At 45.1% G+C, this 27,207-nt stretch overlaps 2 protein-coding genes across 8 annotated transcripts in view; one reads left to right on the top strand and one right to left on the bottom strand.

Annotated features, from left to right (window-relative positions):
• LOC124464866 overlaps positions 1-20,832 on the top strand; it is a 33,150-nt gene extending 12,318 nt beyond the window's left edge. For 3 of the 6 annotated variants that reach the window (XM_047017009.1, XM_047016981.1, XM_047016795.1), the window contains 10 exons: positions 8,474-8,653; positions 9,950-10,039; positions 11,190-11,390; positions 11,610-11,789; positions 12,653-12,885; positions 13,389-13,518; positions 13,878-14,009; positions 16,338-16,581; positions 16,836-16,904; positions 18,639-20,832. In XM_047017009.1, coding sequence (XP_046872965.1) covers positions 8,474-8,653; positions 9,950-10,039; positions 11,190-11,390; positions 11,610-11,789; positions 12,653-12,885; positions 13,389-13,518; positions 13,878-14,009; positions 16,338-16,581; positions 16,836-16,904; positions 18,639-18,814 — 1,635 coding nt within the window. In that variant the 3' untranslated portion in view covers positions 18,815-20,832. Of the gene's footprint in view, positions 1-8,473; positions 8,654-9,949; positions 10,040-11,189; positions 11,391-11,609; positions 11,790-12,652; positions 12,886-13,388; positions 13,519-13,877; positions 14,010-16,337; positions 16,582-16,835; positions 16,928-17,668; positions 17,737-18,638 lie in introns of all 6 variants that reach the window. The other 3 variants (XM_047016954.1, XM_047016971.1, XM_047016878.1) reach the window with 3 other exon arrangements.
• A 3,609-nt stretch (positions 20,833-24,441) lies between these two features.
• On the bottom strand, positions 24,442-27,128 carry LOC124466506 (ankyrin repeat and SOCS box protein 12-like). 2 transcript variants are annotated; one of them, XM_047018413.1, is made up of 4 exons: positions 26,958-27,128; positions 26,190-26,524; positions 25,373-25,901; positions 24,442-24,927 (listed from the first exon to the last, which is right to left on the bottom strand). In XM_047018413.1, exons 2-4 carry the CDS (start codon positions 26,478-26,480, stop codon positions 24,794-24,796), a joined length of 954 nt encoding a protein of 317 aa, XP_046874369.1. In that variant the 5' UTR covers positions 26,481-26,524; positions 26,958-27,128; the 3' UTR covers positions 24,442-24,793. The 2 variants fall into 2 exon arrangements, with proteins under 2 accessions (XP_046874369.1, XP_046874376.1); XM_047018420.1 differs by lacking the exon at positions 26,958-27,128 and adding an exon at positions 26,671-26,714.
• Between the last annotated feature and the right edge of the window lie 79 nt (positions 27,129-27,207).

Below are 27,207 nucleotides of genomic sequence, written 5' to 3'. Positions count from 1 at the left end.
GTCTTTGTATGTGTTTGACTCTTAAGTATGCACCATCTTTACATAGAGTATATTTCAGGGCTAATGGGACAGATAGTTAGGAAAATATCAATGTTAAAACCAAAGGGATGAATTGGCCTTTATGTATTTATCATATTCATATGACCTCACATGCCACAGATTGAGGGAGGTGGAGAGACCACTCTTCCTAATATGGTCATTATTACTGAGGCCAGGCAAAACAATGAATTATGTCATCACCAGCCATGCCACACATGGATGTTTCCTATCAGCGCTGCAGAGTACTCTGACTAACACAGTCCCTAGGGCTGATCCAAGTTCAGGTCACAATGCTCCTGCCTTAACCCAAAGCATGATAGCAGTTTCAGGACCTAAAGAATCCTATATTGGAATTACAAAGGGCTGTGTCCCTGATTAGAGAGATTAGATACAGATTCCTGATCATAACTGTTAAATAGGATGACACATAGTCGTCACAATACAGTTCATTGTATGTGACTTATGCAGCTGTGTAGGTTCAAACTGTAGGTTAAAAGTCAGAGCCAGTTGTATAACAAGTGGAGGATATACATGAAATTGGTTAATGAAGGAATTATGTCAAGCAAATTTAAAGTTATTTGGAAGAAACTGTAAAAAAGAGATGAGCTGAGATTTAAATTCCTTTGCAGCTTGCTTCAATACATTTGGCTGCAAACTTGGCCTATCCAGCCTAGAACACCATTAGCTCCTCTGTTATTAACCCAGTTAGTCTCACTGCCCTGTTCATATCACACTAATCCTCATCCAGGAACCAAAACATTGTTTGTAGGGCAATGCTGATCAGGCCATTGTTGTCCTCGACAAGGTTTGTGGTGATGCTGCGCCACAATGCTCTCTCTCACACACAAGGTCATTAAAAGTATGTATTTACTATGACATCTACAAGAACGATTCTGTTCTGACTGCAGAGTGCTTGGAGGGAACACTGTAGACATATTGACATCCCCGTCTGCTGTGTATGTATGAACGGATTAGCATGCGTGTGGGCTCATATGGGTAGGGTGATGCGGGTGTGTGTGTGTGTTAAGATTTAGACTTTCAGATGTGACCTTTGTTGTCTAAATGTCAGAGAACGCTGTGGAGAGGAGTCTACAGAGGCAGGGTGAGCAGGCTTATGTAACCACACTTCACACGCACACACACACACACATAGGAAAGAAAAAAGACTGTTTGATGAACGACAGAATATCTCAGAAAGAGTCACAACTCTGTTCTCTCCATTGAAGGTTTATGGTTGGATAACAGTGAAGTATGTGTGTAGGAGCTGGCCGTGTAAAATCATTATGTTATCTGACAGTATGAAAATGATCATGCAGATTAGTCTATTTCTAGAGTTTTCCATTAAAGAGGATTCTGGAATCTGTTGCTGTGTCCCACAGTTCTCCAGCCTGAGTGTGAAATCTGAAAGCCTTCAGGGGTACTAAGATTTTATTTTTCTGCATGAATTCATTCATGTCCAATCTTGTGCTGCCCTTAATATCTGCCAACATTGGGAAGCGCGGGCACGGGAGGGAAAAAGTCACAACGGGAACGCGCTCAAGCGTTTTACGTTGTTTTCCCCTAAGCTGTCAACACGGTTCAAACTGGTGGACCAGAATAGCATTTTGTTTGCCAATGTTAGACGATCATAAAATATAATTTGGTTGTTGAACCCCATTGGGCCATACGTTCAGATCGATATCACTGAGAATTTGGCAGGCATTTGGCAGGCTGTGGGGGACAGGTGCCAACAACATTATGCAAGCGAGTGGTCATTCAGGGTAAATTATATATAATTGTGAGGTGTATTATCCTTCACCACAATGACAATTATTAATTAATGAGGGTGGCGGAATATTTTTAGCATTGGAAAATTCAGTTCTACTTTTTGCCTTTCTGTTTGAATAATATTATATTATAGAGGCATATCGTGCCCCCTGCCCCTCCTTCGTAACTGGTGAAGGCTAGTTGCTGATCAGTATTCCAACAAGACCGCCTCTTTTCAGCTTCTTAACCGCTCATCTCACCGGTGTCTGAACCGGGAAAGCAGGCTCAACAGCCCGCACACAGCCCCTCCGTGTATGCGCTCAGTATCTGCTGGATCTACATCAGACGGTCGGTGTAGTGAGGGAGAAACGGAAAACACCAGCGGGTGTTGAGTCGAGGAGAATAATCGGTGCAGACAGATGATGATGATGGTGAGGATGATGCATCGGTTCGCAAACCCCTAATGATAAGCTGCGACAACGCGTAGTGTGAGGAGGCGTGGAGGCAGTTTTTTTTTCTGTTATTTCTTCTCATTCTGTAATGGTGGATGTCTGGCCCGTTACGCTGAGTACAGATTGAAAGCTGAATCCCCCGCAAGCAAGTCTCTGTGATCATCTGTGAGCGTCCTGCTGCACTGCACCATGGCCTTGGACGTCCAGACGTTCGTGGTGTTCATAGTTATCGCGGTTCTGGTGCTCGTTAACGTTCTGTTGATGTTCATCCTCGGTACTCGTTGATGGATCCGCGCTCGGGGCCCGCTTCGCCTGTGTGTAGGCTACGCAGCGGTAACAGAGGACTGGAAAGAGAACGAGCGCGCGTTCATTGAGTGGGGACACCCAGCACTCCAACATGGCTACACATTGAAATGAATGACGTTGGTACAACATATGATTTATCTATTCCCCGATTCCTCCGTGATGTCTTGTCCTCTTACCGTCTGTGGCAGCTGCTGGTGGTGTATTGGTGGTCATTAGCTGTGTGGTTGCAGATGTAATGTTCCTAACCCTTGTGTTTATTCGGATATCGTATCCCCCCTCCTCTCAAGAGCCTGTTACCCCTCTATCTCTGCCTCATCCCTCCATGTTGAATATGTATTCCTACATCATTGTGCTTTTGGCGTTTGTCTTGGAATCATTTCACCCCGAAAAAAAATGCTTCTCAGGATTATGTAAATTGGATAGATATGTCGGAGCACGCTCAGATTAAAATTCTCACAATTCTGCTGAGTCAGAATATTATTTGTGTTCGATGGATAATAGAAATCATTACAAATCCTCAGATTTACATCTATTACCCCTTTGAATGGTATCCAATATACTCTGCAATGACATAGTCTCCATATTAGGATCATGTTATGATTAGTAAAATATGATCAGTAAATGCTGATGGTGCGTTGGGGACATTTCTGTATTTAGTTAGTTTGTGAACAAACACATTGTATGATCACCAGGATTGATAACACAGAACATGTTCCACCAATAGCATTTGAAAAAGCCTGATGAAGAGGAGGGCCTCCGAACTCCACAACACATCACCATGGTTTCCCCCATTTTAAATGACATCACAGTACAACTCCCCCATTTTACAGTCCACAATACTCCTGAGTTTACCTCATTATGCATGCAACATTGTATTCCTGTGCAAGCAGGTCACAAAACACATACATAATAGATTACTGTATATATGCATGTGCTATATTTGCAAATAGCACAATTATAAAACTTATGTTGTGGACAAAATTATATATAAATCGAGACCTTTAAATAGAGACCGGAAACTTACACTTTGCATTCATACATATGAGATTAGGGACCTTACAGGATGGAGTGCAGGTGCTGTGAATCTTTAATGAAAGTTAGAAATAGATATGAAAAAATCTTCTCCTGAGCCATCTGTGTGGTCCGCTGTTCTGATAGAGCCTGGGACACAGTGTGTGTGTGTCATTGCTGGCATCCATACTAAGTAAGTGAGTGTTTGCACATTCTGTAGGTGGCTCAGTCACATGCAGTAGCATGTGGGACCATGGCAGTGTGTGTGTGTGTGTGTGTGTGTGTGTGTGTGGTAAACCAGGTAGAGAAAGGCCCCCCCAGTAGGAACCTCCCACTGGGATCATAAAAACATCAATACAGTCTGTGTGTATAGTGAGTGCGTGTAGCGTTATGTGTGTAAAAAGACACGTGTGGGAGCGTACATAACACACACATCAGCCATGTGCATCGGTGCATGTTGTTTGTGAGATCTCGCACTGTACATGTTTGTAAATGTGTGTGTCATCTCTATGGGGTCACATATTGTATCAGCATGTGTGTGTCTAATGCATGGGGTTGAAACAGTGTGTGTGTTTGTGTGTCTTCTATGGTTAGCCTTTGAAGCTGAGCCCTGCATGCCTCCCTGGTGTTCACACATTTGGAATAATTCCCAATGGCAGCTGCTTCCTAATAGAGTAATGTTAAATGCTGTGTAGTCCAAAGTGCCAGTGTGTGTAGATCGTGAGTGAATGTATGTGTGTGAGTGAGGAGGTGTTAGTGGTGTGTGTGTGTTTGTGTGTAAATCTCACTGGTTTGAAGCAGAGCATCTTTGATTGGCTCTCAGTCTCAGGGCATAAGTGTATTACATAACCCGGTTGGCAGACACAGGGAGGACCGAGCGCGAGACTCAGTGCGACGGAGAGAGAGAGAGAGAGAGAGAGTGAGAGAAAGAGAGAGTGAGAGAGAGAGAGAGAGAGAGAGAGAGAGAGAGAGAGAGAGAGAGAGAGAGAGAGAGAGAGAGAGAGAGAGAGAGAGAAAGAGAGAGGAGCCTCTATCTGGGATATAACACCTTACCGCTCAGCATCTTTGCTCTTCCTCTGACAGAAGACCAGCACACACCTGCTTCCAAAGGGATTTTTTTTTTACCATGCTCGCGTAGTTCGGTCTCTCCATGCATACGCTCTCTGAACAGTTGAATGCCACAAACATGGTAAGCCCTGTGTGTGTCGGTGTGTGTCGGTGTGTGTCGGCATGTGTGCACGGCTCAGCTGAGGGTTGAGATGAAGCTGTTGGAATGCAGCGAGGCTGCCAGTGCAGTGAATGCTGATGTGTTGTGTTGCAGGGACAGAGGAGATGGAGATAGGTAGAAACAGCCGGAAAAAAATAAGGGGGGGGGGGGGGGGTCGGAGATTTGGTGTCTTAGAATCTTAGGTTATTACCATCTATCTCTGTGACGGAGTCCGCAACAGCGGCAACACCGGCACAATTGTTTCATCCTGCGGGCTCTTTCCCTGCATGATATTTGCATTGACCTACATACAAGTCCAGGCTTTTTTTCCAAACCAATGATCATTAATGTTGTAGCAGCCAGGTAATAAAATCCTCATTATGCTAGGTCATAGAGTAGAGGGATGTGGAGGAGAGTGGGGGGAGGAATGGAGGGAGGGTGGGGGTGGTGTTGTGATGGTATCCGTCCGTCCCCCCCCCGCCCGGGTATGTGTTGCGAGTATTTCCTTTGATCAAGGGGGTGTCAGCCGTCACCGAGTGGGGATTGTGTGTGCGTGTGTGTGTGTGTGAGGGGGGGGGGAAGCGATTGATTATGTAACTCTTTTAATGTATTCCGACATGGAACGGGATAGGCTGCCTCTCATTGCGGTGTGTTGGAGGGGGCAGAAGTGGATCTCATTAGCCGGCGAGAGGAGAGTGGGGGCTGAGGTATGAAACGATTTGGGGAGAAACATTAGCCGTGAATGGATACCCCCCCCCCCTCCTCCTTTATCACAGAAGTGTGATGGAGTGAAGAGAGGGAGAGAGAGAAAGGAAGAAAGTAACCCAGCGAATGGGATTGAATGTATAGTGTATTGCGGTAGGGTTGCCTAGGGAGCGGGGTGTAGGTAGGGTAGAGGGGAATGAGGTTGACCCAAGTAGAGGAGCTGATCTGGGGGGACCTTCTCTAGTCCCCTGGGTGGTTGAGGTGATAGTGGTACCTGTCAATTCTGAAGTCTTGGAAGGCCTCATTATAACTACGTAGGTTCAAAGACCAGATAGGAATCGTCTTGTTCCTGTCATCCCTCTAAGCCTGGTACGGACCATGTTCAACAATTACACCCTAGGGAAGATCATTCTGAGGGATCTGAATCCAAATTCCTGCTCGCCTCAAAAATCAGGCTTAGCAGTTTCCTTTTCATCTGTCCTGTTTCCATGGCAGCATGACACACACACACACACACACACACATGAGAGTACTTGGTCGTATCTGGTGTGGTCACAGAGGACTACAGGAAATGAAGTTGTCTCAGCCCCGCACCACAGTGCCTGATTTGCCAGTAATGAACCAATCACTCACATCCTGACCTGGCAGCTTCTGGCTCTCCAGGAAGAGCAGGGAGGAACCAGAGCCACAGATATCACACCCAAGGACCAGGCTGGGGTTCGGACTAGAACTAAACCCAGGACCAGCATTAGAACTAACTGTTTTGAAGGACAACCAATCCGGAATCATCAAAGGTCTCCCTAGTGTCATGCTTTCTAGTCATTATTCCATTCATATGACTTATCAAGGCTCAACAGTCACTGTCAGTCTGGGGTTCAAACAGGCTGATGGCCCCCCCGCCCCCTCCTCTGCCTGGGAGTCCAGACAGGAGTTGAAGTGTCCAGTTATCTTGTTGATACTGGCGAAGCATCTTCATCTGTTGTCATGACAACCTCAGCTCAGTCCTGTCCTCTTCCAGGCTCAGCGGTCCCTCCCATAGTCACTCCTGACTCCCGATTGGCTTATATCCCCCCGCTATCCCAGCAAGCCATGGCAGAGAAAGGATTGTTGGCCGGTTTAAGGGGGGATGTGGACGCGGAGTGTGAGAGCTTATATCCTTGTGGGGGCCGGGATTAGGTACAGACACACTGTGTTCTCTCTCTTTCTTTCCCTTTCTCTCTCTCTCTCTCTCTCTCTCTCTCTCTCTCTCTCTCTCTCTCTCTCTCTCTCTCTTTCTCTCTTTCTTTCCCTTTCCCTTTCTCTCTCCCTCTCTCCATCTTTCTATCTCCCTTTCTCTCTGTCTCACCCCCTGACTATCTCCATTTCCTAGCACACAAACCCGTATCTTAGGTACACAAATTGTGTAGGTATTTAGGAACACACATAAGCTTACAAACATCATACAGGCAGAGATAGACTCTAATCACCATGAAGGCATTTGAAAGCCATTAACACATCCTCACACAGTATTTGAGTTTGCCTCATGCACATAGACCCTGAAAGTTCCAACCAGCAAACAGATCCTCAGTCCTCTTTTGAATGCTTCAGTAGGAAGGACTCTTCTCCCTGAGCTGCAGCTGCTAGGGATCCTACTGCCAACCATCCACACTGACCTTTCTGTGTGTGTGTGTGTGTGTGTGTGTGTGTGTGTGTGTGTGTGTGTGTGTGTGTGTAGGGACCTGCATGCATGTGTCTGTATGCCTTACTGAATGTTTGTGCATGTGTTTACCTTTGTACTGATGAATTCACACAAGTGTGTGTGTGTGTGTGTGTGTGTGTGCACACGCCAGTCTCAAGGTGACGTAACTCAACCCCAGTGTGTCGGATGGAGGATGTTAAATGGATGACGACAGGTCACGGGGGCTGTGGTGTGTTTGCTCTCTTCCATCCCTGTTCTTTTAATGAGACTGACTTTACCCCCCTCACACACACACACACACTTGCGCAGGAACACAGATCACAAGACCTCGGCACCAACATGCACGCACTCCCTCGCTCTTTAGCATTCACGCTGACATTCACGGGCGAGAGAGATGAAGGAGGAGGTAGAGAGAGAGACAAAGACGCCAGATAATAATCTCTCATTTGTTTGCTCCTTGACACCTGCATTAGATCAACTCAGCTGTAATCATTTTAATTTCCTAACCTGCCAGTTAGGACCTTCAAGGAATCTGTGTTGTCGTGCTGTGCTTCTAATGGACTTGGCTTCCTGTTGTGTGTCCACTGTTCCAGCCTCGTGTTGTGTTCGTGCCTACGGTGTTTGCTGTTTTTGCATAATAGAGTTACCTTTGGTGCATTGTTGCTCTATTATAGATGCTAAGCTGCTAATGGACGCTAGCTTTGTGTATGAATGTGCGTGCGTGCATTATCATTCATTTATCTGTGAGAGAGTTTTTTACTGTGAGATCCACATGTCCAGGACAGAATCATTTGAGTAATTACTATCCTAATGAGCTCAACTACAGCCATGTCTCTTAACATGGATACATGCACATTACTGTGTCAGTGCTGGTTAGTAACGTCGTGTACCACACATTCTTCATTCTACATCCCTGCAAAAGTCTCTCATGACGTTTGCAAGGGATGTAACCTCAATGTTAATTACCTAATGAGCTGGAACATGGAGCTTAATGCAGTTAAGTCATCCTACGGGTGGATATAAATGTGGGAAAGTGAGAGCGTGTGTAAGTGTGTGTGCACGAGCATCGCAAGTGTGTGATTAACGTTTGTCACAGCTGGGAAGGTAATGATAGTGATGTTATGTGTTGGATGTAGTTAACTTGATGACACGACACTTATTGATTGAAAGATTTAGACGCGATTGTAGAACTTACCAACTTGATATCATTATCTGTGTTTCTCCTCTCTCTCCTCCCCTCTCTCCCTCTCTTCTCTCTTTCCCTCCCTCCATCTTCTTTCTCTATCTCCTCTCCCCCCATCTCCATCTCTCACATCCCCCTGTCCTCAGTTGATAAGCGGAGGTTCGATTGTCAGCGCTGAGGCGGTATGGGACCATGTGACCATGGCGGACCGCGAGTTGGCGTTTAAGGCCGGAGACGTCATCAAGGTGCTGGACGCGTCCAACAAGGACTGGTGGTGGGGCCAGATCGACGAGGAAGAGGGCTGGTTCCCCGCCAGCTTCGTACGGGTGAGTAACACATCTCACACACACAAACGATGGGAACACACCACAGTTAACACTGACACACACTGACCAAGGCCTTGTAGCTGTACCTAAATCCAGGCAAAAATCCAAGGGGGCTTTTGCAGTTGTAGAGTTGCAGCTCCCACTCTCTAGAACTGGCTTCTGTTAGTTATATAAAACAGAGTCTGCGGACGGTTTTAATAAGCAGTTAAAACTCACTTGTTTTTTAACGACTTTGTTTTGTAACGTGTGTTTTGCCTTCTGTGCAGTTTGTAACTTTTAATTAACTATTTTATCTATGCAGATATGACTAAAAAGATCCAGTATTTAAAACGTTTTTCATTGTACAGCACCTTGTCATTTTAGTTTTGAAATGCATTTTATAAATAAAGTTGACTTACTTACTTACAAACATTGTCACATGTAATCATATTAATGCATACATTGCATAACACATTTCCCTTTCAAAGTAACACATCATTTTAACACACACACACATGCTCCTCATGGGTAACAACAAACACTTTGTTGTCGCACACACAAGACATCTCACGCACAACTGTGTCTTACGAACACACTAGTGAAGCTAACAAACACCCACAGATGGGTGAACTAGGATCCTATCCCTGAGCGGCCATAGGTCCCCTCTGCCTCTGGTACTGATAGGGACCATCTAACATGTCCTACAGACCTTATCACTCCTAGATACTGTCGGCAGGCTGCTTCAGTCTCCTCGGATACACTGTCTGATGTTATGTTATGCTCGTAAAACGGGGCTTGACAATGATGTAGTAATGAATACACTTAGCTTTTATCCAAAGTAATACACGGGGAGATTTCAACCTGTAACCTCTGGATCTGCAGTGGGATGCTCTGCCACTGAGCTACACTTGTCACCTTTAAGACAAGTTAGAGGAGAAGATATTTCTTGAAAGGCTTTCCACACACAGCAGTGTCAGGATGCTTAAAGGCTCTGTTAATGGCCCTTCTGGTTATTTAATCTTCTCTGGTGATTGTTGCCCTGCTTGTTTGCAGAGCCTTGCTTTAACTCCTTCCACGTCAACCATACTGCTCTTGACCCCATGATTAAAAGGACCAATAGCCAGCAAGAAAGTTGTTTTCCTCAAAATAAATTACACACACATATGCACGCACACACACATACTCACACACAAAGGTGCCAAATCCCCTGAGTCCCCCATGCCCCACCCCACTCCTCCATGCCAACCAGAGCGCCCCAGAGGACCGACAGGCTGCCAGTCAACCAAAAGTGTGTTTCTGTCATTCTCTCCCCCCAAGGTGGAAGCCCACCCTCCTCCACCCCAAACAAAACAGGTTTTCTATATCAACCCCATAGCAACTCCACGGTGCCAAAACACCACGTCAAAGGTGCGTCCGCCCCCCCACCCCCAGCCTCATCACTCCAACCCATCCAGTCCCCCCCCAGTCTCCTCTCCACCCGCTCAGTCTGTCTACGCAATGTGCTCCCCCCCCTTCCTACCATCACCTCTGACAACACCACACGCATACACTCATTATTACATTTGTCATGACCTCCATGACCCCCCCCCCACCCCCCCCCCCCCCACACATCATCCTCCAGGTCAGACCAATACGAGTCAAAAGTAAAGTCAGACACACCAGATCCAGATTTCAATTTGATAGACTGATCGTCTCCTGAGTGTAATTACGATTCATGGGGATAACATAACCATTCTGAGGGATAGACACATTTTTTATACAAAATGTAACTCCCCTGTGGGCTTCTCAGTACCTACTTTCTTTCTACCGTAATCTTCTTTTACTATTGACTCTAATTCGTGTGTAGTGTGTAGTGTGTAGGGGGCTAGAAAGGCTCCTCGTCAGCGACAGAGCTTTCCCACCCGCCTCTCTGCTTGTCTGTGAAGCCACATCTCATCTTGTGTTTGGCATTCTACCCGCCGGCTCTTTGATGTTCTCCTGGCAAACTGTGTGTCATCAGGTGTCGGCAGTGCTGGGCATCGGAACAACGCTCGCTTGGCCCTAGTCTGAGAGAGAGCAGGGGATGAGGGCGTGTGTGAGTGAGTGAGAGTGAGTGAGTGAAATTGTGAATGTGTGTGTGTACAAGCCTCTCTGAGCACAGCTTGGACAGGATTTGGACATTCTCCCTTGGCATCTGTCCCTGGCAGTGCCCTCTGAACACTGGGTAGCTGGTTGGCAGTGTGTCCCTTACCTACTCCCTGGATCAAAGAACATTGTGTGTGTGTGTGTGAGTGTGTGTGTGTGTGTGTTCGGGTAGGGGGGGGGGGGGGGTTTGAAAATATATTAAAAAGGATAGTACAGAGTTTACTGTGGACCACTGACACTTTGACATCTATTACTTCAGTTGTTTTTGTGTGCAATATAAATCAAAATGTGAGTGTCAATTACCTCAGGTCAGGTATGTGTGGTTTTGTGGCTTTATGTGTGTTTCCCTCACTCATATGTGTGTGTGGTCTCTGTGTGTGTGGTCTCTGTGTGTGTGGTCTCTGTGTGTGTGTGTGTGCATTGCTCTCCTCAGCTGTGGGTCAACCAGGAGGATGGAGGAGTGGAGCCAGCCGAGGGGACCAGTGAGGTTCAGAATGGCCACCTGGACCCAACCAATGACTGCCTGTGTCTGGGCTCGCCCTTGCAAAACCGAGACCAGATGAGGGCCAATGTCATCAACGAGATTATGAGCACTGAGAGGCACTACATCAAACACCTGAAGGACATCTGCGAAGTATGGAACACACACACACACATACTCTCACACACACTTTGTCTTACTAACATACTGTCTTATACACACTCTTCAATCATGATCTTGAGCACAGAGGGCCACTACATCAAACACTTGAAGGACAGAAGAGTACAGGACACACCACCACCTCACACACACACACACACACACACACACACACATTGTCTTCCCCTCACTGTGCTGGGCCTTCTCTCTCAGGGCTACCTGCGCCAGTGTAGGAAGAGGGTGGACATGTTCAATGATGACCAGCTCAAAGTGATCTTTGGGAACATTGAGGACATCTACCGCTTCCAGATGGGCTTTGTGAGAGACCTGGAGAAACAGTACAACACAGAGGATCCCCACCTCTCTGAGATAGGACCCTGCTTCCTAGAACACGTGAGTCACAACACGAGAACCCTGACATACAGAACCCTGTTCCCCACCTCTCTGAGATAGGACCCTGCTTCCTAGAAAACGTGTCACAACACCACAACGGGACGTATAGAACCCTGTTTTCTAAAACAAGTTAGGTCAACCAAACCATTATTTTAGTTAGTTATGGGCCCCTGTTTCCTTGAACACGTTTTGTACAGTAGGTCAAACCATGTGACCTAGGACATAGGTCCTATACATTGTATTATAGAGCATGTAAGCTATTTAGAACCCTTTGATGTAAAACACGTCAGGTATCTAGAACCCTGTGTCGTAGAACACATGACGTATTTATAAACCTGATTCTAGGAACGCAAGGTTTTTAGAACCCGGTATCCTAGAGCATGTGAGCTATTTCGAACCCTGATTCCAGCAGCATGTGAGATACACTGAGAACACGTGCAGAGCAGCAGCATCACAGCTACATTGTTAGACAGTAGATTGTTAGAACCCCACTTTCTAGAACAATGGCAACTCTTCCCAACTCGGAAATAGGGATGAATCATGCTGTGGAGATCGATGTGAGGGAGTGTAGAGAAAATGTTTTGTGTTGTTTTGTTTAAATGAAGAATGTCTCCTCAATTTGTGTTCTGCTCCATGATTTTTAAATGGTTGAATGACTTCAACCCTGAATCACAAAGCTTATATTTGGCAGTGAAAGAAATGCCATGACAAATGCCTTGACCTACTTCTAAAAGAGGCTGAATCTCATTTCATATCCTCTTCACTGTTTCGGGTTTTCCTGCCTGTGTGTCTGTCTGCCTGTCTGCCTGTCTGCCTGTCTGCCTGTCTGTACTGTTCCAAACTCCCACGTGTGTGTCTTACAGCAAGACGGCTTCTGGATCTACTCGGAGTACTGCAACAACCACCTGGACGCCTGCATGGAGCTGAGCAAGCTGATGAGAGACGGCAGGTACCAGCACTTCTTCGAGGCGTGCCGTCTCCTCCAGCAGATGATCGACATCGCCATCGACGGCTTCCTGCTCACGCCCGTCCAGAAGATCTGCAAGTACCCTCTGCAGCTGGCCGAGCTGCTCAAATACACAGCACAAGAGCACAGGTAGGAGACATGCGCACACACACACACACACACACACACACAACCATCCAAGGTTTTTCATCTCTTGTTAGTCAGTGTGTTTGTCTAATCAAGCTCCAGGTCATTCACAAATCACACTTTCACAGCAAGAGAGGGATAGATGCCAGCTTTCTGTGCCAGTTTGTCTGTGTGTGGCTGTGAGGTATCGACTGGCTGCCAGCTATAGAATCCTGCCTTCACACACACACACACACCAACACACACATACATCATCTGCTCTCGTCAGGCCCCCACCTCAGGACAGTACACCGGGCCTGTCCTAGCCTGACAACGTTTACAGGCTCAGTTAACTTATAAACAGTTAGTTTTACCTCTAAATTTCATTGAATCCAGATAATTGCTCTATCTCAGGCGATGCTGTGGCAGCTGATGTTCTGGTGTGTTTTACAGTGTAGCAGATTTACTGGCTCTTTGATGTAACATTCGCTCATTTCCCGGTAATAACTCATGTCCTGTCTCTATAGTGACTATCGCTATGTGGCGGCAGCTCTGGCGGTGATGCGGAACGTCACTCAGCAGATCAATGAGAGGAAGAGGAGGCTGGAGAACATAGACAAGATTGCCCAATGGCAGGCCTCTGTTCTGGACTGGGAGGTACTACCAGTGGCCCTAAAGGAAACTTGTGTAGCCCCACCCCCAGCCCCACCCCTCTAGTAGGGTGGGGCTACTCAAGTTTGGACTAGTTGGAATTACGCTGTATGGAAATCAAAAGGGACAGTTCACACAAATTTCAATAATAATGCTAGCATTTGGATTATGGAGACATGTTGTTGGCATTGTTAGCACTGCAAATGAAATTAGAAACAATTAGTCGTCGCTCGAACACACATAAGAATATACGAAATAAAATGCAGTTTTAGTTGTTATACTGAGTTGAAATGTTTCCGTCATCTGTGTGTGTGCTTGGGTGTGTGTCTGTGTGCTTGTGTATTTGTGTGTGTGTGTGTGTCCAGGGTGAGGACATCCTAGACCGGAGCTCCGAGCTGATCTATACCGGGGAGATGTCATGGATCTACCAGCCGTATGGACGCAGCCAGCAGAGAGTCTTCTTCCTCTTCGACCACCAGCTGGTCCTCTGCAAGAAGGTGCACAATCCCCCTCTCTCTCTCTCTCTCTCTCTCTCTCTCTCTCTCTCTCTCTCTCTCTCTCTCTCTCTCTCTCTCTCTCTGTATATATCTCTCTCTCTCTCTGTATATCTATCTCTCTCTCTCTCTATCTCTTGATATCTCTCGCTCTCTTTCTGTCCTTCTCTTGCCTCTGTCAGTTTGTTTCGGGTTGCCTCTCTTTCTCTCTCTTCCTCTTTCCCTCACACACTCTCTCCCTCTTTCTCTCACTGCATTTCTAACTCAGTCCCACTCACTATATATATCTCTGTCTCTGTCTTTCTCTTTCTCTCACATGATTTTCCCTTTCACAATCCTCTTCTCCGCTCTAAAATATCTCCTCTTTCAAGTGGTGCTTTCAAAAAAAAAACAAGCTTGCATGCTGACGTTCCCTGATTTAAAAAGGGCCCCCTAGGTGAGAAATGTTCCGTGCTGGTGAGAAGTGCTTTTGAGTGTCTAGTCTCTCCTGGGATGTGAAGCCCATACATACTGAATGGTCAGACATTCCCTGTTGATCCCAGAGTGCCTAGCTGAACACACACGAGCTGTCACACAAGAACATTGTGCTATTGTACAAGCTCCTGATTGGCTGTAAAATGGAGATTACCACAGGGTTCTACACTTGTTATCACACACACACACATACTCACTATGTGGGCATTTACTGTACATTTAGTCTCTCACATACACATATATGCACATATAAGAATAAATGTATATGTACAAATAAATATAGTCATAAATGTTTGGATACTCTTCCCCCTTTCTCCACCCCCCTCTCCTTTGCATGCACACACACACACACACACGCCATCCCCCTCCATACATACTTGTCCTTGCTGTCTCCCTCACCATCTTGTAAGTGTGTGTGCATGCTCGGGTGTGTGTATGTGTGTGTGCGTGCCTGCGTATGAGTGGTACTATGTGTTGAGCCTTGCTTCACCATGGCATGCCTGCTCTCTTATGGGGGAAGTGGCTGCAGGACACACTTCAGTACAGCCCCCCCCCCCTATTCCCCCTCTAAAACCCCCACCCTAACATAACATGTGTAATGCCAGCCCTCAGGGCGTGTTAGTAGCGTGTTGCGTGTTGTCTTCCTCCTTTCCTCCTCACATCTCCGCCTTTTCGGCACAGAGACAGCGATCTCATCTGGGCACGCTCATTAGTAGTTTGTTGGGATTCTCACCGTTCCTCTCTAATTGTCATTAAAAGCGGAGGAGAGCTTAGTTCCAGGGTTCTGCTCCCTGACTGCAGTCTTAACAGTCGACGTCAACATTGGGGCGGCGCTGTGTGGGCGGCCTTGTGGTTGAGCGTTTACCCAGAGAACGAGGCTGAGGGCTCAGTCCCCCTGAGGACCGCACCAGTGACTGGATGGACGAGACTCCAGGGTTCTATTTTTGGCTCTCAGCTTTTGGTTGCGTAGGAGTTGGAGCGGGGCCCAAGGCTTTACAACAACACTGTCCTGTCAGGGGGTCTACCTGTGCGTCAAGCTATCTCTGGGGACTAATAGACCCCAAACAAGAATATCCTTTTTGTCTGGGATTTTTTTCTAATGTGCTGGTGCCTTCCCTGTGCAATGAACTGTCAACACACACTGTTGCATCTAAATCCAGTTATTTGTGTACCGTTGGTGATGCTTCGTTATTGATTTCATGGTTTTTGTGCCTGAAAAAAGACTATATTCAAGCCAAGCTGTCACTTGTGATTCTGTTATGTGTGGCCTCAATCCTCGGTTCCAATCTTTTTTGATTTCATAATTGAAATTCTTATCAGGGCAAACATTTGAATTTAATTTACCTGGTACTGCAGGCCGAGTAAAACAAAATACCACAGTACTTGAATCTACAATTGAAAATACAATTTGAATCTGGTCTGGGTTTATAATGGACTAGTTAGAGCATCTCCGATGCCATAGCTTTGATCCAGTATGTTAATGTGATGAACACAGAAACACTGTCCGTTCAGGAAACATTCTGGTCATGTAGTGAAAGTCTATGAATATGAAGAAGTTAATCATCATCATTGTAATGTGTTCTGTTGCGTGTGGAGGATGGCATGTTTGTGGGGTGGGCAGGGGTGGGGAGGGAGGGGAGGAAGGGGAGGAAGGGAGGGAGGGAGGGGAGGGTGTGCTGTCTGTTGGGCAGCAGATGGAGAAGGGTTGCATAAGCCAGTCTCCATCAGCACAATAAGGAGTGGAAGATGCCCGCAAGCTGACACCTCCTGAAGATTTAACACACACACACACACTCTCTAAGAGCACCCACTCTCATTCTCATTTCTCTCCCTCTTTCTTTCCCTTGCTCACTCCAGGACCTGATTCGCCGGGATATCCTGTACTATAAGGGCCGCATCGACATGGACCGCTACGAAGTGAGGGACGCCACAGACGGGCGTGACGACGACTTCAACGTGAGCGTGAAGAACGCCTTTAAGCTGTGCAACAAGGACAGCGAGGAGATCCACATCTTTCTGGCTAAGAAGCTGGAGGAGAAGATCCGCTGGCTCAGGGCCTTCCACGAGGAGAGAAAGATGGTGCAGGAGGACGAGAAAATCGGTTAGACACAGACACACACATAGACACACACACGTGTCATCTCTGGTACATCTTGGTTTGTCCCAAAGGCACTGACACACACACACTCTCTATTGTATTCTTCTCAGTCATAAATAACATGAGTTGTGAATGTCATTCCACCTTGCTGACTAAAGGGCTAGCGGGCAACACAACAACCCAGTCCTGGACACACCAGCAACTGCATCCAATTGCAATCTGACTCTAAAGTATAGTGTGTGTGTGTGTGTCCTCAGGTTTTGAGATCTCTGAGTACCAGAAGCGTCAGGCAGCTCTGACGGTCAGAAAGGTGACCAAACAGAAAGGTGAGGCAACACGGAGATATCAGGTGATTTTCCTTTTCTTCTCCTCTCTGAGCCGTCTGTCTTTTCATTGCTGTTCATTCATAGTGCACACACACACACACACATCAATATGTGTCTTGTCACTTCTGTAGAAGGTTTACATCATTTGGGACATTTGTAATTGTGGAGATGCCTCTGTTTTAACTGAAAAACGACAACCTCTTAAAAGTAAATCATTGGATCAGTTTATTCTTAGCTACCTGTCAACCCAGCTTCCCCTTTTAGTTAACTTTATGTGACGTTAGCAAGGAAAATAGCCTACATTAGGAACGTTACAGTGCTACAAAATGAACTAGCATAAGAACTGAGGTATCGAAACAAATTACAAGCGTCTCCAGTTCTGTTTACATGAAGCAAATTGTGACATATACACGTAATACTGTACACCACAGAACAGTCTGTAATTCCAACCACATTTGAACATCAACGAAAAGACAGAGGGCTGTTTGCATGGAGGTTGATACTGTCAGCTATGAAGACTCACAACAGATGTTTTTGGATGTTTCCCCATTTTTGACATGTTGATGTTGTTTAGACCGTTATGGTACACACAGAGCATGAGGCCCATCGTAACAGCGACTAACCTAACAACTCTGTTGTTCTAATGTCGGGATGGGCCCATTTTTGGGAGTTGTTTGTCCGTGCTCTGTGTCTGTGTGTATATGTTTTAAAGTGCTGTATGTGTATATACCTGGCACAAGGTGAAGTACTTTCTTGAATTTCAGATTCATTTATAGATATCATCTTGAGAAAGAGGGCCATGTTGTATGGACATGGTTTGAAAATGATTAAGGTATATTCATTAGAGTTTTATAAAGCGTTAATGCAACAAGATGCCATGGCAACTGCTAAACAATGTGAGCTATACTGTAGAAATTATCAAAGGAATTGGGGCATCTGCCTACAATTAATTCTGCTTCTATTTAAAACACAGGATATTAGCAGTATTTTTACATTTAGAGAAATAAATACATTTTCTCAAAATAAACACAATAAAATGTATTTATGGCTAAACAAAATCCACACTCTAAGATGCCATGGCAGCTTTTCAATTTATTTTCCCATCTTCTACTATTGATTATCTGTAGTTGCTATTGGCAATAGTGTAGTTGTGATGCTAGAGTTTACTAGTTCAATGCAAAGCAGCTTTTTGGTAGATTTTTGATCCCTCTCCGTGTTCCGTAGTGAGTAGGCTGCTAATCAATCTGACCTCCGGTCCACAAAGCCAGAATAACAATAACTCTCTGTTATGAAAAATGCTTGCTTTCATATCTGTACGGAATGAGTGTTATCTCTGGTGGTCTTCTTTGTCGGACTTGGAGGTTTGTTTGAATAGCATTTTGGACTCCCTTGTGTCATTCTAGAGTTGTACACCCCCACCATATCCATTGTCTAGCATCATCCTATGATCTAGATTCTAGAATCATGTATCTTGTGGTCTTGTATGCAAGAAGGATCATGCAGTCAAAGATTCAGTATTGCAATGTGTATGTGACAGTGAGGAAGGGGAGGGGGGATGCATGGATATATGTTGTGGTGTTGTTTCTAATTAGGTACCTTTACTGACGACCTTTTCTCTTTGCTATCCACTCTGTTCCCCTCTGCTTTGTGCCTTGCATCTCCCTCCTTGATGCCCCTCTACAACGGCCCCCCCACACCTGCCCGCCCCCCCCCCCCTCTGCACTTGCCCACCAGGTGTAAACAGGAGCGCACCCCCCTCATACCCGCCCCCCCAGGACCCCCTGGGCCCCGGCCAGTATGAGGTACCGGAGGACTTGGCACAAGCAGAGGCTTTTGAATTCAGTCAATCCAAAAGAGGCCAGGGTCCATTCTGGCAGAATTTTAGTAGATTAGCACCATTTAAGAAATAGAGCCTCACAGACTCTCCAGAAGAACTGGCTCTTTTTTTCCTTCCTAGAAGCACTAAAATGTCGAACAGATTACGTTCCGTCAAAAAAAGAAGAAGAAATGAAATAGACTTTAAAGGAATGGAAGTAACGGCCAATATTGTCATGGGTGATTTGATTTGACTGATGCCCCAAGGACTGAAGACTTGGATTATAATTCTCTCTTACCTGTATGTTAATGTTCTTAGTTACCATGCTACTTCTGGTGAGACCACCGTCACCTAGCTCCACCCCTGGAAACGGCACCGAACAACCAACCAAGCAGTCTGAATGTCCTGTCGGCATTGCTTGTTTTTTTTTCTTATCATTATCAAGTAAATGTTTACCACTGTTTTTCCCTTGCCAGAGCTGACTTCTCCAAGTTGGATAGTGCATGTAGATGAAAGCTGTTGAGTTGAAGGGTAGGTGAGTGTTGGCCATGTGTGTGAGTGTGTCTTGAGCAAGACTTGACGTCTGACAGGCTTGTTCTGTAGCTTATATCAAGCCCTTGCTGTCAGAATCACCATTGTTTCATCAAAGTCCAAACTTTTTACATGAACACTGTGTCTTTCTCTTTCTTTCGCTAACCATCCTCTCTCTGTTCTTCCCCCAATCCTTTCTTTCTCTCACCTCCCTAGTCCTTTGGTCTCCCTCCCTTTTCTCTCCTAAGCATAGCCCTCTCTGCCCTCCAGCCCACTCTACTTTAGTGTTCTCTGTCTTCTCCCTCCCTCCCTCTCTCCATCCCCCCATCCCTCCCTCTAACTCTTTTGCCTGTCTCAGTGTGTGTGCTTTTCTTTCTTTCGCATGAGGAGCGTCATTCACTTGGAAGTCTGCCATTGGTTGTGATATGACGGGTCAGGGAGCCAATCAATAATGGGCACCGTCAAATAGAACATTCACATCATTGGCATCCACATAGCAGACAGGATTTTACAGGGTATTCACATTCACTTGAGGGCCTCTGCGTGTTCCACTGTAGAGGAACTCTCGAGTCAGTAAAAACATGTATTTGATATACCTCCCCCTTTTACCTGAGAACTACCCTTTTCCCCAGGGCTTATTTCTCATTGGCTGTTTAAACAGAGAGCAGCCTATGGGGAGTTTCGGACGTGCTCGGATTTTAGTCATGCTATAAGCATAATCATCATATTCATGTGATGGATATTTACAGGAAAATACCAAAAAGCACAGCCCACAAGTCAACCTTCTGATGAGTGTTGCACATTAATTTTTAAAGCATGCGAGAGGCAGGATCCTGCACCAACATGACTGTGATATTAGGCTTCCATGAAGAGTAGATGGTATCTGCTAAGCATACCACAGAGACCAGGTGAATCCATGTCACAACATGTCAGAGAGTAGCAACATACCAAAACATGTCCTCTCCCTCACCCCAACCCAGATTCCCTTTTTTTTAGCAGGTATCAAGAGTTTCTTTTATTATTTTGACGGAAACCCAACGGAATTCTAACTGTGCATGGGTCTTTGTGTAAATTATTATTGATTATTTTTCAGAGTACTCTGAAAATCTTAAAGAGATCAGTCAGGAATAGGGGAGTATGATGGCGGAGCCCCGCTAGAATGAGGTGTCCGTCCCAGTGGTGGAGAAAGCACCATCATATCTGCAGGTGTCTACACACACATACTGTACATTGATGCGGGGTGTATTCTTTCCACAGTTGAAATGTCCATCTTGTTCATCTATTTAAAAATAATCATTGTTTGACCGACAGATACAGAAGTATTTTGTAATGATATCACCATCATTGTTATCATCATTTGATCGATCTACAGTATGACAACTTTGTGCGATGTGATATATCATTATATATTTACAGTACTCACTACAGAGTGATATATAAAACAAATATATAGTTCTATGTCATATTTGTTTGCCTTCTTATAGGCACTATTTTATTGGAAAAAAAGAACAGATTTTTTTTTCTTTGTAATGGTGTGTAATTTATGTTGTTTTATTTCAAGTAAAGACCAGTTGAAACACAGGTGATGTGGTTTTGAGTGTCTTCTAAAAGTGGCACCGACGTGGTTCTTGTTGTGTATGATAACCCGTTGAGCCTGGCACAGCATGGCACAGGCTGGCACTGTGCTTGTCTTTCAACAGGAACAGATAAGTGTAGCTTTGGCTTCCAGGCTTCGATAACCTCAGGTCCAGCTCAGTTGTTGTCCTCAATATACACACATACACACCTACATACCCCCCCCCCCCTTGCCCCTGTTACACTGCAGAGAACAGAGATGCTATCCAACAGTGCCTTCCAGCATTCCACTAGTGATTATCTATTCAATTTCACAGTCAGATATGAATTAGTCATGTCTTTCCCCCTCAGTGTGACGCGTTGCTCTCTTTCTCCGTCTCTCTGGGAACACAGCACTCTGGGGAGCCCGACAGGCACTCACACCAGAGGAGACCCAGAGAGAGACAGAGAGAGAGAATACTGTGACTAACTGGATCTCTGACCCACCCATGCGCTGCAGTTGAACATAAACACGCATTTGATTTGGTTTATTTTTGGAATGATTTCCACTCATTCAAACTGAGGCAAACGTGTACATTTAAATACAATGTAGTTAGATGTACTTTGTCTCCCAGATGACATGACGCTGACAGAATTACTCGAGTGTAAAAATAGTTTGTAGCCTATAAAAGGCCTGCCGGCACTTTTTCTTCTTTTTGTTGAGGTGATCATTAATCATGTGACACAGTGAGCTCGCTAAAAGGAACAATGTAACTAAATGAACAAAATGTATAAACGACAGATATCATCTTTGAACATTGGTGGTTACGTTGGAGACTAGCGTCGTTTCCGCTCAGAGAGTTAAAGTAAATTATGCTCATATCATAAGCTCCTCTCTTAGATACCAGTGCGGGAAAAAAATGTTTTTGAAGTTAGTTCAGAACGAAACCTTGAACATACAACGTAAGGATAGCTGATTTGTGGTTGAAAAAAAATGCCATAACTGTGCTTTTAATGAAACAACAGCCCACTTTGCCATATTACTTCTGGTTATTTGTGGAAAGTGCCGCTCCTCCTACGTATTCAAGGTAAAACGGGTACTTTTTCTATGGCAACAGGAAGGCAAACAACTGAGGGTGGTGGTGTAAGGCTTCTGTACGTGTTTGCATAGATTTATTGTTGCAGCAGAATAACTAAACTAATGAGCAACGCTCTTACAGGGAGCTATATATAAAATGGACATAATCTCAATCAGTCCTTTACAGTATCGTGTCAGTAAAGCACATTATCACACAGTAACGGATTATTTATCTTGCAATGCTTTGGAACTGTTTATTTATTTTCCCAATTAGAGACAGTATTTATGAGATTCAGTATTCTGTACATTATGCTGATATTATCATGTGTGTATTAGACTACATTATAAGACATAACCCTTATCTGTTTTGATGTACACTTTTGTGTGTATTTAGTACCCCTAATTTAACTCACAACAAACCCCTCAGCCTCTATACTACTGTCCCATTGTTAGCTCTGCTTCATAGTGTTAGTGGTTGTCAAACCAAGGAAATGCTGAAGTGTGTTGTTCAGGCTGGTTGAGAATGTGAAGCCTTTTTCTTTCAGTCTTTTGCATCTAGGGATCACCTTCACCAGTATCCACCTGCACATAGTGCCAGGGTCCACCTCCACGCTGTGCAATTTGCTGGACATATTCTGGGATCAGATCAGTGTCTAAAGTAAGTAATAGCACAGCATTTAGCTCTTGTAAACACTGACACATATCCAGTATGACATTATTTAGATGATATATTAGGTGATAAGGTTAGGAAACATAGTCTTCTTCCTTAGTTGTTTAAGCGTTTCTCCTTTGTTTATTCGAACAGCTAGGGTACAGTGGATTCACCCAAAACATTTGAAGTGGATTCCAGGTCAAAAATTCAATCCAGAAAGAGGCCTCTCTTTTGGATGGTTATTTAGTTCCATTATGTTTAACCATTTATCTGGGGGGGGGGTTCTAGTTGTAACACCACAGAGCAACGTCTCACTATTTTACCCGTGTCTTTGAAACATCAACAGTATATGGACAGTAGTGGCATTTTTTTTATTGTTGGCCTAGGGGTCAATCATTATTTTATTTTTGGTCACAGAAGTAAAGAAAAATGCCTATTCAAATCCAGAAACTGTGAATGCGGGCGTGGAATTGTACGTACTGTTGAAACAGTAATATGTTTAGATGTAATCAGAAACACTGGGAATATGTTGTTATTTGATGTAAAATTATAATTAATCTTATCTATTATAACTGTACTTTTGTTTGAAAATAAAAATCCTCTATCTACTGAACTGTGTCCCATGCAGTGTTGTGATGTCAGCTGGGACACACAGGACTTCCTGTTTTGTGACATCATATCCTGTGTTTTTGTGTATATCCTTTGTTTTAATGTTCCCTCACAGCTGCAAGGGGGAGTGGGACTACTTTCAGATTCTCTACTGCAGCTTTCCTTCCTTTGAGAAATTACTGGTCTGACATGACTAGATTGGTTCAAACTCAAGAGCAGCAGATGGGTGCACCTAACCGGTCATGTTAGAGTAAAAGTTCACAATTCAAACAGGGCTGATGGTGTCAGCTATGCATGAGACAAAAGTCATTCTCTGGATTCAAACGTTGTAACTCTTTGAAATGTAATGTACCCCAAAACACTAGCATGGTGCTACTCGCTGTTCGATTCAAGCAAACAAACTGTGTTCTCCAAGTGGCTATAATGAATAACTGATGAGTCGGATGTACATATGTATCCCCAGCAAGCCATATTAAAGTGTATTTATCCGTTAGTACATCATGTTTTCATATCCACGGGGGCGAGTCTGTTTCAAGTCAGTGAGATCTAAGACACACACAGACACGGGAGAAAGGGAAATGAAGAAATGAAGGGGGAGTGGGGGAGAGAGAGACAGAAAGAGGGAAAACAAGCACTGTAGAAAGGTATGCACTGTAAAACGATAGGACCTGGATTGGAGTGCAACCTCATCGAGATTTCTCGTTTTCCACCCATGTTTGAACAGCTCACAGCTTTTTTTCTGCAAAAGCTGTTTTTATGCATTCAGTCTCTCATTATATCAATTACGTCCATTGTTCTGTTGTTCAAAACTGGTTTAAGAGAGTGAGTTCAATCAAGATATTGTACCTGGTGGTTGCTAGACAGGTTAAACCTTTTGTCTGTGGATTGGTATAATCAGTACCACCTATTGGCAACCTGCTTGAGACTGTTGAGGTAAAATCACACCCCAGTTGAGGTAAACGCACATCCTGATTGTAATAGCCGAGCCATTACAGTGATTAGTGATAAAGTACCTACTTTGGGGAATGTTGGCATGATCACACGGGTGTAAACATTAAGCCCAAAGAATGTACAGTGCTAGGCCTCCACCTCGTGGTGGCTCATGGTAATGCAGATGGAGACAATATATCTTTGTATAAGTATTATTAAGTGGTATTTTAACTCCAACTCAGTCCTTCTGTAATAGAAGACAGTGCTGAATAGAAAGAGGGTGTATCTATAAACTGTTTTATATTTAATATATTTATGCCTTATAAAAAACACCTACATCTAATGACAAACACACTCAACCATAATATTCAATAAAGACATATTTAAACATGTCAGTTGGAACATCTGAATTCTGTACAAAATAAGATGTTTTACTACAAGAAGAGGCACACATTAGTTCAAGTCTTCTATCCTCTGTTCCTTCGGATTCTCCTCCTGATTTAGCATGTCACAATCCTCCTCAGTAAGGCTACATTTCTTTCATCTTTGCATCATTATAAAGGAAATGACCCAGTCAAAATGTTGGAACCAATACAGCCTTATGTGCAATTTTTACAACGAAAAAGGGTTGGAGAGTAGGAGAGTAGGAGGCTATTTGAGCTTTTTGTGACAATTGCGGTACATATCTCTGAATATCATTACTAGACAGAGACTAGAAGTCAGGTGACATGGTTGAGGTAGTTCCTCAAGATATGAGGAATGTCCATGCTTTCGATAGCAGCTGCTTTGTTGACCATGGGAAGGAATCTTCGGATGGCCAATCTCGTCTGGGACATCAGGGTTTTAGGACAGACTGGAAAGGAAAAGGAGAGATTTATTTGTATGATTTATTTAAACAAATTGCTAAAACGTTTAAACAATGTGCTGACATCTACTTACATGTAATAGTATGGACCGATATTAATGTCCCAATATGTTCCTTGGCTCTAGCCTCCAAAAAACATTTATTATCTTGGATTATATGCTGTACTTACTATTCACAGTCGTACCCATAACAATGATCATGGGTCAACAAAATCAAATCACTTGCAACTGTGTAATATTAAATAGCAGTCTGTGTGTGTGTTTGTGTGTGTGTGTGCAGGTTTTTGCATTTGTGTTAAGGCAGTTCCTGTGATAATCCCCCCCCCCCCGCCCCTCCCACATCCACCATCAAGGAGACCTCTCTAGGCAGGAGGAGAACCAATGAGAGATGGGCAGTCCTCTCGGTATGCCTCTAACGTCAAAGCAAGCCTCACCTCTCTCCTTCAGCAGCAGCACCAGCGCTTCGTTCTGCATGGTGGTCTTGTCTACGATCAGTGTGGGCAGGTACATGTCCGCCCCAAAGTCAATCAGCAGCTGTGTGTACTCCAGACCGCAGCCGTAGCGCAGGCACATCTCCAGCACCGTCTTGGGCTGCTTGACCCTGGCCAGCATCTTCTCCTCGGTGCAGTTGTAGTTGGGGTTGGCTCCATGGAGGAGCAGCAGCTTGAAGCAGTCCAGGTGGCCGTACACGGCCGAGATGTACAGGGGTCCTCGGCACGCCGTAGCGTTGGTAGCCCACTCGGGGATTTTGGGCCGGACGTCCACCTCGGCTCCGAATAGGAGGAGCTCCCGGAGGATGTCCACGTCCCCCTCGCGGGCGGCGGTCAGCACCGGGGAGCAGTTGTTGTACTGGCTGCCGTTAGGGTCGGCGCCTGCTTTCAGCAGCGCTACCACACAGTCCAGGTGTTTACCACTGACAGCTGTGAAGAGAGGGGTCTGGGCCTTTACGTCCAAGCTGTCCACCTGTGAGTACATAAACACGCACCCCCAGATCGACACAGACACATTTAGACACCCACAGAGATACAGATAAGCTGAGACAAACACAGATAAGGTGAGACAAAGCATCCATCTTTAGCTCGGTGGGGTAATCTTAACCAGGCTGATTACAAATCGAGGTTGTAGGTTGCACTATCTCATCTCAATTTGTCCCACCCTCTGGCTACATAAATCCACATTCTCCAATCAACAGACAACATCAGCGAGCTTAAACCCCGGGAGCGCGCGCAGCCAGCCAATCCTCTATCTTACCTCCGCCCCGTGCTCCAATAGGAGCTCCAGAGAGCGCAGGTGTCCGTGCGCGGCAGCCGTGCGCAGGGGGGTGACTGGGACCCCCCAGCCACTGCGGGAGTTGATGCACCTGCGGTAGCTGTCCTGGGAGAGGAGCTCAGACAGCTGGGCCACGTCATCAGCGCTGACCGCCTGGTTGAGGGATTGGCACTGCTCCCTCTCCTCCTCGTCGCCCTCCTTGGGCTGGAGCAGGGAGAAGATCTTGGAGATGTCCATCAAACTCATGTTGACTGGGCTTTCCTCCTGTACCATGCTTGAGATAGGGAACTGGTACAGTCCAATCAGACTGCCTTCACCTGCGGTTTGAGACAGAAAATATCAATGAGAACAGGTTGGCAGGTAAGGTTAGGATTTATGCTATCCATGATGATATGCGACATGCCTTACATGCGTGGTTCAGTTTGAGTGGTACACATGCTAAATACAATCATTGCAAACATACTGAGATGATTCAGGAAGTATTGAAATGTTTACTGCTCTGCACAGCAATGCATCATGTCTGTGGTCTTTCATTTTTGTGACAACTGATCAAATCGAGTACAGCCTACATAATACCAAATATAGGGAAATCCAGCATGTGAGGTGAACGATAATAGACTATATCTTTAAAATCGTCCACCGTCACATAATGCTGTATTTAAAACTAAAGACATTTAACTGTAGCTACCAACACTGAGACAAAGACAGAGAGACACACAGCAAGGAAGATTAACAAAGATTTCCACTTACCTCACTTCATGGGTCAGCAACCAGCGATGTTTATGCTAAATTTGCTGAACAGTATGCTTGTAGTAAACACATTCATAACTGGTCAGTCACGTGGAGGAATGGCAGAGATTGTGAGGAGTGTGTATGTCGCTGTAAGACTGAAGTTCTGTTCTCTGTTTGTGTGTGTGCCACTGTCTGACACAGCAGAGCAGAGAGGGACTGGGAGCCCTGGTAGGGGGGGAGGGTGGGGGGGCTAATTTTAGGCCACAGA

This window comes from Hypomesus transpacificus, chromosome 1 (assembly GCF_021917145.1).
Source record: "Hypomesus transpacificus isolate Combined female chromosome 1, fHypTra1, whole genome shotgun sequence".
Taxonomy (NCBI): domain Eukaryota; kingdom Metazoa; phylum Chordata; class Actinopteri; order Osmeriformes; family Osmeridae; genus Hypomesus; species Hypomesus transpacificus.
Note: the sequence above shows the minus strand (reverse complement) of the source record. Positions and strands in the feature narration are given on the sequence as shown.

Bases quoted from the DNA above. Each gene is read 5' to 3' on its own strand.
- LOC124466506 (XM_047018413.1), bottom strand. From the start codon at position 26,480: ATGGTACAGGAGGAAAGCCCAGTCAACATGAGTTTGATGGACATCTCC. The intron at 25,902-26,189 runs GTAAGATAGAGG...ATGTACTCACAG, and splicing joins TATTGGAGCACGGGGCGGAG to GTGGACAGCTTGGACGTAAA. The intron at 24,928-25,372 runs GTGAGGCTTGCT...TTTCCTTTCCAG, and splicing joins GCTGCTGCTGAAGGAGAGAG to TCTGTCCTAAAACCCTGATG.